A 17,362-nucleotide genomic window follows, 5' to 3' on the forward strand; every position below is an offset into this window, starting at 1 on the left:
GCCAGGGAATCATGCGCACATGTTTTGGGGTTGTGAAAACTTGGGAAGATTCTGGGTGGGAGTGTTCGCGGTCTTAGCCAGGATAGTGGAGGAGGGAGTGGACCCGGACCCTTTGGTGGCGATATTTGGGGTTTCAGAGAAGCCGGAGCTCATGGAGAGGAGGACGGCCGATGTCTTGGCCTTCGCCTCTCTGATTGCACGGCGGGGAATTTTGCTGGCGTGGCGGTCAGCATCGCCACCGGGGGTAGCAGCATGGTTGGGTGACCTGTATGACTTCCTGCGGTTAGAGAAGATAAAGTATGAATTAAGGGGCTCAGCAGCGGAGTTTGAAAAAAGTTGGGGGATGTTTGTGACTGTGTTTGAGGAGTTGTTTGTTGCGGGGGGGGGGGGGGGGGGGGGGGTGATGGGGAGTGGAGGGGTGAAAAAGGAGAAAAATCTGTACAAACTGTATAGTTGATTGTTGGGAAGAATGTTTCCCGGGGTGTTTATTTGCTGTGACCTACTTTGATACAAGTTTGAACAAAATGCGCTTTTTAAAAAAAAAAAATGAAGGAGAGGCAGGAATGTTTCCTCTCTTCGAAACCCTTTAAGAGACCAGCAGCTACTTTATTACAGCTGTGCGGACCAGCATAGCAAACTCTGAGCAGTCTCTGGTGCGAACTGGAGATCTTCACAGCTGCTGCAATGCTTCGTAAGAATTTAAACAGGACCACTTGAAGTAAAAATGACGCCTATTTCTTTACAGATGAACACTAGCCCATCACTAACAGTGACTGAACAAAACAAATAGCATATTAGAGAGTCTGTGGTTCAGCCTTATCGGGAAGAGGCACAATTATATGTTGCTGGGTATCCCAGCAGTCTGTCTGGAGTCTACAATTATCCTCCATTACATCAATGTTTCTGCAACATTGTCAATGAGATCTTTATACACAATTGCTGTTCTCTTTTGAAGGTGCTGACTCACGCTTGAGTGGTTAGCCCCTGGGTGTTGGTATCTCTTCAGTGCCTTGCTCACTGAAGTGGCCATTTCTTGTCGGTGACCCAGCAGCTCTCCGCAGTATCGGCTCACGTCGCTGAGACAGCGTTGAGTGCTGTCATGTCGTTTGCCTTTTGGAGTGCCGCTGTGAAATGCAGTATGGGGACAGTGTAGAGCTTCTCAAAATTGCTGAAATTCTCCAACTAGAAGAGTTCCCCCCAATGCCTTAACCTCTTTAAAAAATTGCACACGGGCTACCGAAGGCCCACGCACTATTGGGCCTCGGGCAAACTGGTAGCCGGTAACAGTCATTAGCATTGCAGAGGGCACAGGAAAGGGAACTCCTGAACCTTATGGCTCCATGTTTTTAACAAACGTGGGCGGGATTCTCCGGTCCGACAGCTGCATTTTCCTGGGCAGAGCACCCTCGCCGGCAGCAGGATTCCCCGTTCCCGCCACCTGCCAATGGGATTTTCCATTGTGGTTACCCCACGCTGTTGTGAAACCCGTGGGCGTGGGTGCACTGCCAGCGCAACGGCGAATCCCGCCGGCGGAGAATCCAGCCTCTTGTCTTGGTGACAACTGTTGCCACTTTATTATCAAATCACAAGCAGCGAGTATGTTTCTTGTATTGACCAAATGACCACATAACCAGTATGTTAATTCAAAAGACAGTTTATTATTAAACACAAGACTTATCTCTCTGTGCAATGATACACTACACCTATCAACTAAGCTGACCATTACTTAACTTCTGGATGACCGGCTCTGTGCAGGTAGATAAGGCCTTTATCTGAGTCCCCACGTGTGTTGGCTGGAAGCCGTCAGGTTTGTCTCGGCTGCGGCTCGTCTCTCTCAGGGAGCGATCGCGGTCTTGAACTTGGCTGGTCGTTACGCTGCAATTGGAGTGGGCACAGGCCGGGCCCAAAAGAGGCCGATCCCTAGTGCGCAGGGCTTCTTATCCTCCTTCTCTTTCGCGCCCTTTTGGGCGGGATTAACTCAGGATCCAATGGATCGATAGGGTCTCGATCACTCTGATCGATACTGGCCAATTAGGGGTGGGTACCTTGATGGTTGGGCGGGTCCTAGTCGTTATTGTTCCAAGTGCGTCTGCCTTTCCAAATAAGGGGAGGTGGCGCCGGAGAGTCTGCTACTGTTGCTATTTCTTAATTTGAGTATATTGTTGATGGAACCATCAATTCACCAGACACGTGTTTCCGATATGAATATAGGCTTTAATCGATTTACTACAGAGCCAGCCAGTTACCCGTTGATGAACTCTCAGTGAACTGCAGGCTGACTCTGGACAAGTGTATTTATACAGCAGCACTAGGGGGAGGAGTCATGGGCGGAGCCCTGTACAAGCTCCTGAGCATTCCCAGAGCTACTCCCCCTAGTGGTCGGATAACGCTACTGAGCTTACAAAGGTATAGTGTGAATTGCCATGTTACATTCACCACAATTGTCCTGGGGAAATCGGTGATTGACCTTTAACAGGTGCAAGTTTCAGTTCAGTCTGGTTTTCCTTTGCACTGTCTGTGTCCTGGCTTGACCACAATTCCCTTTATCCTTTGCGGGCGGCCATTTTAGATGGCCACACAACCTCCAGCAACCCCTTAAAGGACTGAAAATTAGGCCACCTGCCGACCACATTTTTCTGAACACAACAGGGTGCATTACGGGCAGTCCAATTTTACAAAGGGGCCCTCAAATAGTTTTTGGGCCTCTTATTTGCATTTACAAAAGTGTAGAAAGTGGCCATACTTATTCTGCCTTTATTGATGTAGCTCTGGCATTACACTCAGCAACGGTGGACTCTTCAACACTCAATACTTTTGACTTCCATGATTCAAATTGCCCTGATGGTGAGTCTGTGTTTCCCCTATGTCCCAGTGAATGTGGTTTGCTCAGCTATCTGGGCAAATTTGTAGTGTGCCCAGGACCCTCATCTGTTTTGGTCCCATGTGACTCTGTCCCTCTGACTAGAGATCGGGACGGCATTTAAAAATGGCATCCCAATTTCTCGTTACACTAAAGAGTTACGGCAAGCTGAGCTCCTCAATGCAGAAAATCAGGCCTCGGCCGCGTGGTCCCCACTGAGGCCCCCCACCGAACCCCAATGATGTTTAAAAGCGTTGTGTTTCTCGGCGCTGCAAGCTTCGGGAAACATGCTGCTAAACGCGCTCGCTATGGGACTTTGTTAAATCACGCCCCTTGTCTGATAACTGTGTGAACTGCTGCTCATCTTATGAAAGGGGTCTTTTAGATGGAGGAAAGGCAGTTAGTCTCCAGTACAGCGGTAGTTACTCTGTGACCACCATATTTAAACAAAAGCAGAGTGGAACATTGAAATCTCAGTTTGGGTAATATTACTGCTGATACTAGAGATTGAACCTTCTGGTGTGCTGGCAGGAAGCCTCTTGGATATTCAATTAAAGAAAGAATTGTAAATAGTACACACAATTTCTGTCCTCTGATATGTCACAGTCTCAACTTCCTCAGAAATTAGCATTCCAATACCTGCAGTGTGAAAGCAAACCGGTGCTCAATGTGATACCAGAACATGAGCATCAGAATCTATCATGGAAAACAAATTAGTCCCATGGAAGTATTGGCTTGGAATTTCCTCGGATCCGACCCTGTTCCGCTGGAAGCACAGTTGGAAGCTAACACACGAGGAATTTGCAGGCTTTTGTGTTTGGTATGGTTGGCAAGGCATTTAAATGCATTGGAGAAAATGCACAAAGCACAACAGGCCTGATCCCGTATGAAAAAGGAAGACATGAGCAATGCAAGCGCTGGAAACAAGACAGTTTTCAGGATGAGAAAAGCTGTCATTAATGCACATCAAATATTGATATAGATGACTCAGAATATCACATAAATTGTAGGCAAGTAGCAACAGCAAATAGTAAATGGGAGTGAGTGAAAAGGGGACTTAAAATGGAGAAGCGGAACCATTTTGATGTAATTGCATACTGTCCAGGAAAGTGAGCCTACATACTTTGGGCGGAATTCTCCGAAGGCCCGACGGCGTAGTGAAACCTGGAGAGGTTCACGACGGCGTCGGAAGCCTCTCCCGGCCCCCTATTCTCCCCTACCCGGGGGGATAGACAGGCCGTACCGGGAAACTCGGTGGCCGGGCCTTGTCCCTGGCTTCAAGGCCCGGCACGCCAAGAATGACGCCGCGGCGCCGCCTAATGACGTCAGCCGCGCATGCACGGGTTGGACAGCTCAAACCCACGCATGCACGGTTGCCGTCTTTCCCCTCAGCCACCCCGCAAGACGTGATGGCTTGATCTTGCGGGGCGGCGGAGGGGAAAGAGTGCGTCCCCTTGAGACGCCGGCCCGACGATCGGTGGGCACCGATCGCGTGCCAGTCCCTTCCCGAGCACGGTCGTGGTGCTCGATCCCCGATCCGCCCCCCCTAGGCCCCACACTTACCTGGCGCGCCATGTTCATGACGGCAGCGACTAGGTGTGGTTGCCGCCGTCGTGAACAGGTCGGGAACGGCAGGCCGCTTGGCCCATCCGGGCTGGAGAATCGCCGGTCGCCGTGATAAACGGCGGCCCGCGTTTCTCCGAGCGGCGTGTCGGAAAACCGGACACGCCATTTTGGGGGGGGTGTGGGAGAATAACGGGAGGTGCGGGAGCGGACCTCCCGCTATTCTCCCACCCATCGTGGTTGCGGAGAATCGCGGCCAAATTGACCTTGTCTGTATCTTCCATTGTCCTAAAGCTGATCTGTAGCACAACTCTTAATATTCTCCAGAGAAAATGTGAGGGGCTGGAAGAATCCATGGTAGATTATCAGAGGGAATGGGCTTGATGGGCCGAATGGCTTTGTGTCATTCCAGACTTTTTTGACTTAAGTTCTTTTTTCAAAGAGTGATAACTGGAATAATTGACCAGGCCAGTTAATAAAGGCATTGATGCTTGGGCTATTCAAAATGCAGTTAGATACCATTGCTCTTATGGGCAGCAGGGTGGCGCAGTGGGTTAGCACTGCTGCCTCATGGCGCCGAGGCCCCAGGTTCGATCCTGGCTGTGGGTCACTGTCTGTGTGGAGTTTGCACATTCTCCCCGTGTTTGCGTGGGTTTCGCCCCCACAACCCAAAGATGTGCAGGCTAGGTGGATTGGCCATCCTAAATTGCCCTTTCATTGGAAAAAATGAATTGGGTACACTAAATTTTTTTTTTAACGTAGAAGTGTTTTTTTACGTATGTAACACCGAAATGCACATGCCTGAAACCTGAAGCATGATGTACAGGTCTCAAAACATTTATTCTGGTACAATTATACAAAACTACATTGTGAGATAGCAAAGTACAAACCTTAATTTTTGATGAATCATGAAATATCTTGATAATATGTGTGGAAAGTGAATAATATTTGCAGCACGGTACCACAGGGCAGCACGGTAGCACAGTGGATAGCACTGTGGCTTCACAGCGCCAGGGTCCCAGATTTGATTCCCTGCTGGGTCACTGTCTGTGTGGAGTCTGCACGTTCTCCCCGTGTCTGTGTGGGTTTCCTCCGGGTGCTCCGGTTTCCTCCCACAGCACAAAGACGTGCAGGTTAATCTAGGACAAAAGTTCGGCACAACATCGTGGGCCGAATGGCCTCCTTCTGCACTGTATGTTCTATGTAATATAGCCGGCCTGCTGCAGTGTTGCTCGTGGATGGTCTGCCTTCAAGAATGCGGCTGTGATATTCAGCTGCTAACCTGGCTTGTGCCTTGAAGGAAACGGGTACAGGGTAAAGCTGACCAGATCCCAAGGTCAACCTGAGCTTGATTGCTGTTTGTTTAAGTAAGTTTGCAAGTAGAAAATTCCAGATGTGACATGAAAGCAAATGTGAAGTACGATTGGATTGAGAACTTAAATGGCACAAAACAAGCCTCTTCAATAGAATTAATCTGTGTGCAGTTTTGGTGTCCTTATCTGAGGAAGGATGTTCTTGTTATGGAGGGAGAGCAGAGAAGGTTTACCAGGCTGATTCCTGGGATGGCTGGACTGTCATAGGAGGAGAGACTAAATCAATTAGGATTATAGAACATAGAAAATTACAGCACAGAACAGGCCCTTCGGCCCACGATGTTGTGCCGAACTTTTGTCCTAGATTAAGAACAAATTACACCCCATCATTCTACCGTAATCCATGTACCTATCCAGTAGCCGCTTGAAGGTCCCTAATGTTACTGACTCTAGTACTTCCACAGGCAGTGCATTCCATGCCCCCACTTTTCTCTGGGTAAAGAACCTACCTCTGACACCCCCCCCCCCCCCCCCCCCTATATCTTCCACCATTCAACTTAAATTTATGTACCCTTGTAATGGTTTGTTCCACCCGGGGAAAAGGTCTCTGACTGTCTACTCGATCTAGTCCCCTGATCATATTATAAACCTCTAACAAGTCGCCCCTCATCCTTCTCCGTTCTAATAAGAAAAGGCCTTGCACCTATATTCATTGTTCACGGCACCGAGGTCCCAGGTTCGATCCCAGCCCCGGGTCACTGTCCGTGTGGAGTCTGCACATTCTCCCCGTGTTTGCGTGGGTTTCACCCCCACAACCCAAAGATGAGCAGGATAGGTGGATTGGCCACACTAAATTGCCCTTTCATTGGAATTTTTTTTTTAAAGGATTATATTCATTGGAGTTTAGAAGAGTGAGAGGGGATCCCACAGAAACTTATAAAATTCTAACAGGATTAGACAGAGTAGATTCAGAAAGAATGTTCCTGACAGTGGGGGAGTCCAGAACTAGGGGTCATAGTTTGAAGATAAGGGCTAAACATTTTAGGACTGAGGTGAGGAGAAATTTCTTCACCCAGAGAGTGGTGAATCTGTGGAATTCACTCCCACAGAAAGTAGTTGAGGCCAAAATGTTGTGTGATTTCAAGAAGGAATTAGAACTTCTTCACCCAAAGGGTTGTGAATCTATGGAATTCCTTGCCCAGTGAAGCAGTTGAGGCTTCTTCATTCAATGTTTTTAAGATAAAGATAGATAATTTTTTGAAGAATAAAGGGATTAAGGGTTATGGTGTTCGGGCCGGAAAGTGGAGCTGAGTCCACAAAAGATCAGCAATGATCTCATTGAATGGTGAAGCAGGCTCGAAGGGCCAGATGGCCTACTCCTGTTTTAGCATCAACTACTTCCTGTGGTAATGAATTCCACAGGCTCACCACTCTTTTGTGTGAAGAAGTGTCTCCTTATCTCTGTCCGAAATGGTTTACCCTGAATCCTCAGGCTGTGACCCCTGGTTCTGGACACACCCATCATTGGTAACATCTTCCCTGCATCTACACTGTCTAGTCCTGTTAGAATAAGTCTCTGAGATCCCCCCTCGTTCTTCTGAACTCCAGCGAGAACAATCCCAACCTAGTCAATCTCTCCTCATATGACAGTCCCGCCATCCCTGCAATCAGTCTGGTAAACCTTCGCTGCACTCCCTCGAGAGCAAGAACATCCTTCCTCAGAGAAGGAGACCAAAACTGCAGACAATACTCCAGGTGTGGCCTCACCAAGGCCCTGTATAATTGCAGCAACACATCCCTGCTTCTATACTCGAAACCTCTTGCAATGAAGGCCAACATACCATTAGCCTTCTTTACCGCCTGCTGCACCTGCATGCTTACCTTCAGCGAATGGTGTGCAAGGACACCCAGGTCCTGCTGCACACTCCTCTCTCCCAATTTACAACCATTCAGGTAGTAATCTGCCTTCCTGTTTTTGCTTCCAAAATGAATAACCTCACACTTATCCAAATTATACTGCATCTGCCATTGGTTTGCCCACTCGCCCAACCTGTCCAGATCTTGCTGTAGGATCCCTGCATCCTCGTCACAATTCACCCTCCCATTTTGTATGCATTTTCTTTCAATTTGATACCTTTTTGATAAAGTCACAGACTTTATCAGCAAATATGTAGAAGACTGCGTGCCAAAGAAAGTAGTACGTACATTCCCCAACCGGAAACCATGGCTTAATCGGGAGATTGACTCCCTCTGAACTCCTCCGCAAGGCTACCTTGACCGACTTGGTTTGGCCAATCGACATGTAGATTAAAATCCCCCATGATAATTGCCGTACCATTTTTACATGGATCAGTTATTTCTTTGTTTTTAAGGTGGGGAAAGATGTAGTAAGCGCCGGGAGGGGGGGGGGGGGGGGGGGAAGGAGAAATCCAGAATACAACACAGTGATGGCAACACAGCAGCAGACGTCCTGGTGGGTGTGATGGATAGTGATAAATACAGGGCCCTGTCCTGACTGTGACTAGTGAAAGCATGCCAGGGCTGTTCTGATAACTGATGTGTGCACTGTGAGTGTTCTGGGGCTGCCAGATAAAGGAGCTGGTTATTCCGGCAGCAGTGAGATGACGATAAGAGACCGCTGAAACTTGGAGGTCTAATGTGGAATGTTGCGGAGAGCTGACTTTCACAGGCTTACCAAAGTCAATGATCTAAAGAGCTCTCTTCCTACACGGGCCAGTGGAGTCATTTTGTATCCAGGTGAAGAGGTTCAGGAAGAAGGTGGCGTTTACTGTGGGCCAAGGCCTGCTATCTACTAAACTGGCTTACCACCTCACTTACATTCTCCCTTGGCAATGGTAGCATAGTAGTAATGTTACTGGACAAGTCATCCAGAGACCTGGACAAATGATCCAGAGACATGGGTTCAAATCCCACCATGACTACTTGGGAACTTAGTTCATTAATGAATCTGCATTGAAAAGCTAGTATCGGTAATGATGACCTTTAGGGAACAGAATCTGCTGTCCTTACCCAGTCTGGCCTGTGAGTGACTACAGACTCACAGCAATGTGATTCACTCTGACTCTTACCTAGCTTCTGAAATGGTCTAGCAAGCCACTCAGTTACGGGTAATTAGGGATGGGCTAGAAATGATACCCTACCAGGGGTACCCACATCCTGGTGAATGAATAGAAAACAAAACTGCCAGTAATGTGACTTAAGGTGAGCAAAGTCTGCAGCTGGATGTCGAGTACAGTCGAACGGATTGAGATGATACAGTTGAGCCAGCTGAAGAAGTCATTGTTTTGTGACTTCACGCCAACACGGGAGAGACTGCTGCTGTAGTGGGCGGAGCACTGGGACATTCCAGGAACCGGAAGAGCTCGTTACAGGGCCAATCATGCTTCGAGCGCTTCTGAAAATGGTAATGGAGGACCTGCACACAGGGGGAAATCAGGCGATGGAGTCAGGAGTGATGAAAAAAATAACGGTTGATTAAATCGTTAACATTTCAAAGGTAAATGACTAACATTTCTCCTACATAATAACTGAAGTAAATCTACTGTTGTAACTACTTTATTGTGTATATATAACATGAAATGAGTGAGCCAAAGGGTTTGGCCAGGTTCCATCACCTGGAAGAAATACTACACAGGAAGGAGGGGACACATCAGTCCCACTGACATTCAAACCTCACCCCAACAGTGCTTCAGATAATTCACTGGAGCACTGACTGGAAGGAGGGTCGCTGGCTGTACATTAATGAGGGGGAGCAAATTGACCGATGTGTCAGCTTGCTCAGGTGTCCTTACTTGCACCGTGTAATGCAAGGCATTGATGTTCCCACTGCATGGAATATTGTTATTGCCCCGGGTTCTTGGATCACTCCCTGTGTGCTCCAGGTATTAAGAGGGTGTGACGGGGGACAACTGTACATTATGGCTGATGTGTTCCTTTGTGTTTCAGATGCGCAGACCAATGACTTGGCTGTTTCCTAAGGCGGCCCTGTGGAGGATCCTTGAAAACGTGTGGTGTCCTCTCACTGCTCCAATGTCTTGGCTGTGATTTTGCCAATGGGTGAAGGTTCTTCCTATTGCCTTTCCCCTCCTCTGACAGTGGTGTTTTCAGGCATCGATGCTGATGGAGAGCTAGATATGGAAGAACTGTGTGTGGTGATGTGTAACAAAACACTTCACTCTTTGTAATGGGAGCAAGCTGTTCTTCATTCCTCAGTTCAAAAGCAACCAGCAGTTCATTCTGAATCTATGACTGACGACCCCTGTAAGCATCTGACTTCTATCCAGTTCTCTCTGGACTTCATTAGTATCTTGTCAATTCACTCATATGACATGCAAACAAGTTACGCTTCACAAAGCTCTCGAACAGAATCTAAAGCATTCCCAATGCATGACCTTAGAAACGGCATTTACTGAGGAGCTTCTTGTGTTAAAGCAGCTGCCACATATGATATTGAATTAGTTTTTTTTTAAATTTTGTGATGGTGATGAGCGTGGACAGTGGATATTATAACTTGTGTTCCAACCACCAACTGATGTGTTAGAAGCACAACTTTGGATTATCATATATGCTGCAGCAACCCACTTAGAAGCAAGTGAAGCTGGCTACATAGCACAATCACGGAAAGGTTGTGAATATAACGGGTGCAGCCATCAACATCAGCTTGGATTTGGACAGCATTTATAACTTGGTTAGATGTCCTCAGGTGCAGGACAAAAATGGAGAGGGAGCAACAATGTAAGAGTTAGACACTGGGCAGGCAGAAAGGTTTAGGGATATAATGATGGACAAAGTCTTGGAGGAATTTGTCAAAGGAGACCAAGGAGGGACCCAATGGAGCTGAGCAGAGGAGTGATGGGACAGGATGTGGGTGGTACAGTTTTGGGTGATATGGAGCTGGGAGGTTAATGAGCAAGGCATTAGTAAAGTTGACTGTGAAGGTAATGACAGCCTGCATGAAGGTTTCAGCTAAGGTCAGCACTATTGCAGAGGTAGAAATAAACAGTCTTGCTGAGGAAAGATGTGCAGTTTGAAGTTCAGCTTATGGTCGAAGAAGACACCATGGTTGCAATCAGTCTGGTTCAAACTAAATGAACAGCTGAAGGGGGGAATGGGATTGGGGCTAGGCTATGGGTCTTTTTTTGCCAGGAGCTAAATAAGATGATTTCAGAATGTTCATGTAGGTAAAGCTCTGACTCGTCCAATACCTGACATTGATGAGCAATCGCACACACGTGGCCGTGGAGTGAGGGTTGTGGGGAAGAGACATCATCAACTTCTAAACTAGGAAAAGGGATAACCTAAGGCTGAAACTGTCAGCTACATTGGAAGTAGGGACGCAAGGAGAAGCTATTGCTGGAAATGTGTTGGACATGTTGGGATACGTTAAGAGAGGAGTACCGTATGTGGCGCAGTGGTTAGCGCTGGGACTGCGTCGCTGAGGACCTGGGTTCGAATCCCGGCCCTGGGTCACTGTCCGTGTGGAGTTTGCACATTCTCCCGTGTCTGCGTGGGTCTCACACCCACAACCCAAAGATGTGCAGGTTAGGTGGATTGACGACGCTAAATTGCCCCTTAATTGGAAGAATTAAAAAATAAAATAATTGGGTACTCTAAATTTATTAAAAGAAAAAGAGGGGAGTACCATGGAGTTAAGCAATAGAGAGGAGGCAGTGAACAAGGTTGGAGTAGCGGCATTTAAGGGGCATCTAGACAAATATATGAATAGGGTGGGAATGGAAGGATATGGACTCTAAGTGCAGACGGTTTTAGTTTAGGCAGGTACCATGGTCAGTGCAGGCTTGGAGGGCCAAAGGGCCTGTTCCTGTGCTGTATTATTTGTTCTTCTTTGAATGATCAGCAATGTCAAATGGTGTGTTGAGATGAAAAGGGATAAGGAAGGATGAGAGGCTGTAGTCATTCTCACACAGGATGTTGGTGACATTGATCAGGATGGTCTCCTTGCTATTGACAGGGCACAAACTGGGATGAAGAGACTGAAACAGGGCAATGTGGGAGAGCTGAGCATGAAACTGGGTGAGAACAACATCTTCAAAGACCTTTGAGAGAAAAGAGAGGACGTAGGGATCAAGGGCAAGCTGTTGAAGAGATAGGCAAGGACCAGTCGTGTTAAAGGAGAAGGGAATGTTGTCCTTCCAGAGGGAGCTAAAAATTATTTCAACGAACATTGAGGCAAGGAATACCAGTTGGGTACAGAGGACGTTGATGATGGTGAGTGTGGTGAGGTATACATAAACCAGGGGTTGGGGAAAGTGGCAGGATGTCTTCGATCAAGGCTGCTCTGAGGGGAAAGCCAGAGGAGGAGGAGGCCATGACTGAGGCAACTGGATAGTCTCAATCTTGGAGACAGAAAGGTCTAGAAGGTCCTCGCATTTGACATCGGACATGCTGGTGGAGGGAGAGGTTGCTCACTTAGAAAAGAAGCCTCGGATTTTCCTTGCCCTCTGGGATGATTCTGGCTTTGCCTGTGGAGAGAAGGTTTCTTGAGAAGGTCACATGTGACCCGAATGCGGATAACCAAGTCAATGATGTGCCAGGTGTGCTCACATCTCTGTCACTCTCAGACTTGAGGATACAAAGGTGGGCACGGTGGCACAGTGGCTAGCACTGCTGCCTCACAGCTCCAGGGTCCCAGGTTAAATTCCGGCCTCAGGTGACTGTCTGTGTGGAGTTTGCACGTTCTCCCCGTGTCTGCGTGGGTTTCCTCCGGGTGCTCCGGTTTCCTCCCACAATCCAAAGATGTGCAGATTAGATGGATTGGCCATGCTAAATTGCCCCTTAACTTCCAAATGGCTATGTGGAGTTACTGCGTTACGGGGATAATGTTTTCTCCAAGGGCCGGTGCTGACCCGATGGGCCAAATGGCCTCCTTCTGCACTGCAAATTCTATGATTCTATCTGTATATAACTTGTTTAAATATTGTCTCGCACTGGGATCTTTGTATTTTTCTGTTCAAACAATGGCTAACTAATTTTAAATTGTAAAACTTTGAGAAAACTGAAATAAATGATGGATCTGTTCTATTTGTATTGCAGTATCATGGGTTTGTGAGTGGCGATTCAGTCAGTTTTCTGTGAGTTGCGGCTGTGGTATGTGGGAGTTCGAGTTCTTATGATGACAAATTGTTCTTCACACACAATTTCCATATGGTGAACCCTTCTTTATCTCTAAGGTTTTATATTTGATATTTGAATCCAGAATTTTCATTCCACAATGATCAGAATATTTAAACTGAATAATTTTTTGACTTTGGGAGCTTGTGTCGAAAATCCGTCACAAGGTACGATTTTCCGGTCACTTAAATTTCCAATATGTGTCCCTCACACAAGAGCATTAATTCAGGAATTTATTCCTTAAACATTGTGGATAGTATGCGTCTGTCATATTGAAGATGTCACATGTTAAAACGTCACACTTTGTTAAAGAAAATAGTTTAAAAAACAATCTTAAAAGTAAGTATTTGAAAAAAAGAGGAAGAATTTGAGCCATTTCTTGCTGGTTTTCTGGACCTTGATAACTTTGTCTTACTCTCAAGGGCAGGAACTGGGGACTAACAAGTGCTGCCGACCAAGACTTTAGGGGGTACAGTAGCATAGTGGTTAGCACAGTTGCTTCACAGATCCAGGGTCTCAGGTTCGATTCCCGGCTTGAGTCACTGGCTGTGCGGAGTCTGGACGTTCTCCCCGTATCTCTGTTGGTTTCCTCCGGGTGCTCCGGTTTCCTCCCACAATCCAAAGATGTGCGGGTTAGGTGGATTGGCCATGCTAAATTGCTCTTAGTGACCAAAAAGGTTGGGTGGTGTTACTGGGTTACGGGGATGGGGGTGTGGGCTTAGATAGAGTGCTCTTTCCAAAAGGGTCGGTGCAGACTCGATGGGTCGAATGGCCTCCTTCTGCACTGTAAATTCTATGATACAATGATGTGCCTCTTTAAACAGGGGGAGTGCTGGCAACGTGGCCTTATTGAACAGGATACCACCTTAACAGATGAACATCATCACTATCAAAGTAATCATCCTAATGATTCCCAGTCTCCGCTGCTGTAAAAGTGGAAGATCTGCCTCAGCATTGCTTTGGTAGTTTATTGCTTCCTTTGACTTTTTATTGTGTGTGCTGGGCCCCTTTTATTTGTAGCCCCGCCCCCCCTCCTCTTGTGTCATGTCTTGCGGCCCCATTTTAAATATTAATTGTCAGCGTCCACCCAGTGAAACAGATATTATTCCAGGTGTACCTTGTGTTGCCCTATTATGTATTTTCTTTTAATTTTATTTTCATGTACTTCATGATCTGTTTGAGCTGCTCGCAGAAAAATACTTTTCACCGTACCTCGGTACACGTGACAATAAACAAATCCAATCCAAGGTGGATGAGTTCTTTTGAAAGATCATTGGGCTGGAACGTTAACTCTCTGTCTCTCTTCACAGACGCTGCCAGATTTGTTGAGTATTTTCAGCGTCTTCCGTTTTTATTTCAGATTTGCAGCATTGTATATCCTTATTTTAAAAAAGCTTGCATTAATATAGCACCCTTCATGATCCCAGGACGTCCCACGGCCAATGGAGTTCTTTTGAAGCATAGTCACTGGTATACTGTACATGTGATCAAACAACAGCTCCTGGTGGGGAAAGTGCGATTTGTCTTGTGCTGAGCTGACCACTTACTACCTCTGCGCCCTGTAGGAGCTGATTCTCACTGTGGTAAACATGCAGCATTGCAGTAAACTTTCTGCTAACAGCCAATTAACAGGAACGTTTGCAGTTCAGCAGTAACTGGGCGGAGTTGCTGCATCCATTTGAATATATGGTTCATCATATTTACAGAAATAGAAACGATCGGCATTTCTCCAGCGTCTTTCACATCGTCACAATGTCCCAAAGTGCTTCACAGCCAGAGACGTACTCCTGAAGTATAGTCATTGTTACGTAGGGGGGAAAACAGCAATGTGCTAATGACCAGATCTGTTTGTACTAGTGTTGGTTGAAGGATAAATATTGGTCAGGTCACTCAGAAGAATGGTCCTGCTCTACTTCAAATAGTGTCATGTCAAATGCTCCATCAGCACTGTCCTGCAATGTCAGTCTAGGTTATGCGACTATAGTCTCTGGACTGGAGCTTGAACCCCACAATCTTCTGAATCAGAGGTGGAAATGCTTTGTTGAGCAAAAGGCAACAAATTGACGCAGCATCTTTTGTTTGTGAAACAGTAAAAATGACTGAGAGGCAGGAGTAGAAGGGCTGTTCGGAATGGGTGGGCTGCTGATAGTGTTGTCGTGATATTTTAAGGGTGAGGGGGGGTGCTGTGGGGTAACTAGTCAAATAGAGATGAAAGAATCACTTGAGGCGGTTTGGATCACAGTGTGGTGCTATGACAACAGCTAGTGCCTCAAGAGTGCCTGAGCATGGCTTCAATTCTTTCAACCTCAGCTGTGACCCTGCCTGGAAGAGTTAACAAGTTCCCACAAGGCAACATTTTTACTTAAGATAGCGACAGTCATTTAACCGATGAATAAAAGCTGAGGGACCATGTCTGCAAAAGAGCACCTGGACTTGAATCTTTCCCCACTAATCCCCCTTTCCCTTCGAGTAATGACCTGGTCTCTGCTCAGCAGCTCCCCCTGGTGGCACAGCTGAAATCAAGCAATTGATGCTCGGCGGTAGTTACAGGTTTCAACCTGCATTTGAGTATGTTCAGGTAATAAATAATAAAACATTTTGTGTGTGTGTTTGAACATGTACAGGGTGACTCAACTTTTCATTTTTATTTGTGTGACCTGCTCTGAACTGAATATCTTACAGCTGACAACAACAACTTGCATTTGACAATTGTTAAATGCTTCGAAAACCGAAGACCAGGGAGAGTTCACTGGGCATAGTTTTGTTCAACTGTAAATGAATAGATAAGACTTGACCCTCGAGTTAGAAAACAGTCTGTCAGGACCACCAGAAGATTGGCTTGGGTGGAGCTTTGTTGTATCTGGAAGCTCAATTGAAAAGTCGAGAGCAGCTTGTGGGTTTGTTTTTGTTTCTCCCCCACGATTGCTATTTGTGAGTTTCTCTTCTCTTCCTGCTGCAGGCAGCGGGGCCACGGCTGTGGTGCAAGCAGCTCTCTGCAAACCCAAGAAGGAGCGCGTGGCAATAAAGCGAATCAATCTGGAGAAATGCAACACCAGCATGGATGAACTATTGGTGAGTTATGGCATCGGTTTTACGCGAGCGTTTGTCTTGCCAAGGTTTTGTGCTCATTGAAGCTATGCCCCCAGACATTGCACCAGTGCACAGCAGAACATTGGCAGAAACACGGAGCAGGTCATTGGCCAACCTCAGAGCTGGCGAGAGGGGCAAGAAAATCAAATCAATTGACAGTCAGAGGGTCAATGGGGAGAGCTGGTCCACCAAAAGCTCACAGGCCACAGTATTTCCCAGTTTGGCAGGCGGCCTGGTTTGCACCATGGAGTTCCATAGAATCCCTACAGTGCAGAAGGAGGCCATTCAGCCCATCAGGCCGATCCTCCGAAAGAGCACCCTACCTGGGTCCACTCTCCCACCCTATTCCCCACGACCCCACCTAACCTGCACATCTTTGGACTGCAGGAGGAAACCGGAGCACCCTGAGGAAACCCACGCAGACGCGGGGAGAACGTGCAGACTCCACACAGTCACTGACCCGAGGCCGGAATTGAACCTGGGACCCTGGAGCTGTGAGGCAGCAGTGCTAACCACTGTACCACCCTGTTGGAAAAATTGTGCCTTGATGTGTATGAAATAGAGCATTTCATCAATGGAAGTAATGTTATGCACGAAATTTACCATTAAAGAGAGCAGGATAAATGAGTCCAACAGGAACCTGCATATATTTCAGGATAGAGAAGGAATTTAGAGCTAAGATCAAAGGATGGATGGCTGGCACCAATATGCCGGCAAGTCCGGATGGCGTTCATGGCCTTTCTCTATCTCTAAAACACCGGATAAGATCAATTGGGGCTGATGTGACACCACACATCCTGGCCTTGGATGACTGTGCGGAATTTGCACGTTCTCCCCGTATCTGCGTGGGTTTCCTCCGGGTGCCCCGGTTTCCTGCCACAGTCTAAAGTAGGCTAAATTGCCTTTAGTGTCCAAACAATGTGCAGTCCAGGTGGAGTTACGGGGATTGGGGGAGTGGGTCTAGGTAGGGTGCTCTTTTGAAGGGTCGGTGCAGACCCGATGGGCCGAATGGCGCCTTCTGCACCTGCAGGGATTCTATGGATAGTCCCACAGCTACCAAATGCCAGTAGCTGTACCTCGACCAAGTGGCCATTCGTTGATGGGTGAATCTAGATTGGCAGTTTCGGTATCTGGTGAAGGCTTCATAATAATAATATAATAATCTTCATTGTCACAAGTAGGCTTACATTAACACTGCAATGAAGTTACTGTGAAAAGCCCCTAGTCGCCACATTCCGGCGCCTGTTCGGGTCACAGAGGGAGAATTCAGAATGTCCAATTCACCTAACCTGCACATCTTTGGACTGTGGGAGGAAACCGGAGCACCCGGAGGAAACCCACGCAGACACGGGGAGAACGTGCAGACTCCGCACAGACTGTGACC

The 17,362-nt window shown here is 47.2% G+C and overlaps 1 protein-coding gene across 1 annotated transcript in view; it reads left to right on the top strand.

Moving 5' to 3' along the window:
- LOC119958098 (STE20/SPS1-related proline-alanine-rich protein kinase-like) overlaps positions 1–17,362 on the top strand; it is a 112,907-nt gene that overhangs the window by 27,629 nt on the left and 67,916 nt on the right. Inside the window, exon 3 of the mRNA XM_038786327.1 lies at positions 15,848–15,960. Within this exon, the coding sequence (XP_038642255.1) occupies positions 15,848–15,960 (113 nt within the window). The remainder of the gene's footprint in view (positions 1–15,847; positions 15,961–17,362) is intronic.

Source organism: Scyliorhinus canicula, chromosome 28 (assembly GCF_902713615.1).
Source record: "Scyliorhinus canicula chromosome 28, sScyCan1.1, whole genome shotgun sequence".
NCBI lineage: Eukaryota > Metazoa > Chordata > Chondrichthyes > Carcharhiniformes > Scyliorhinidae > Scyliorhinus > Scyliorhinus canicula.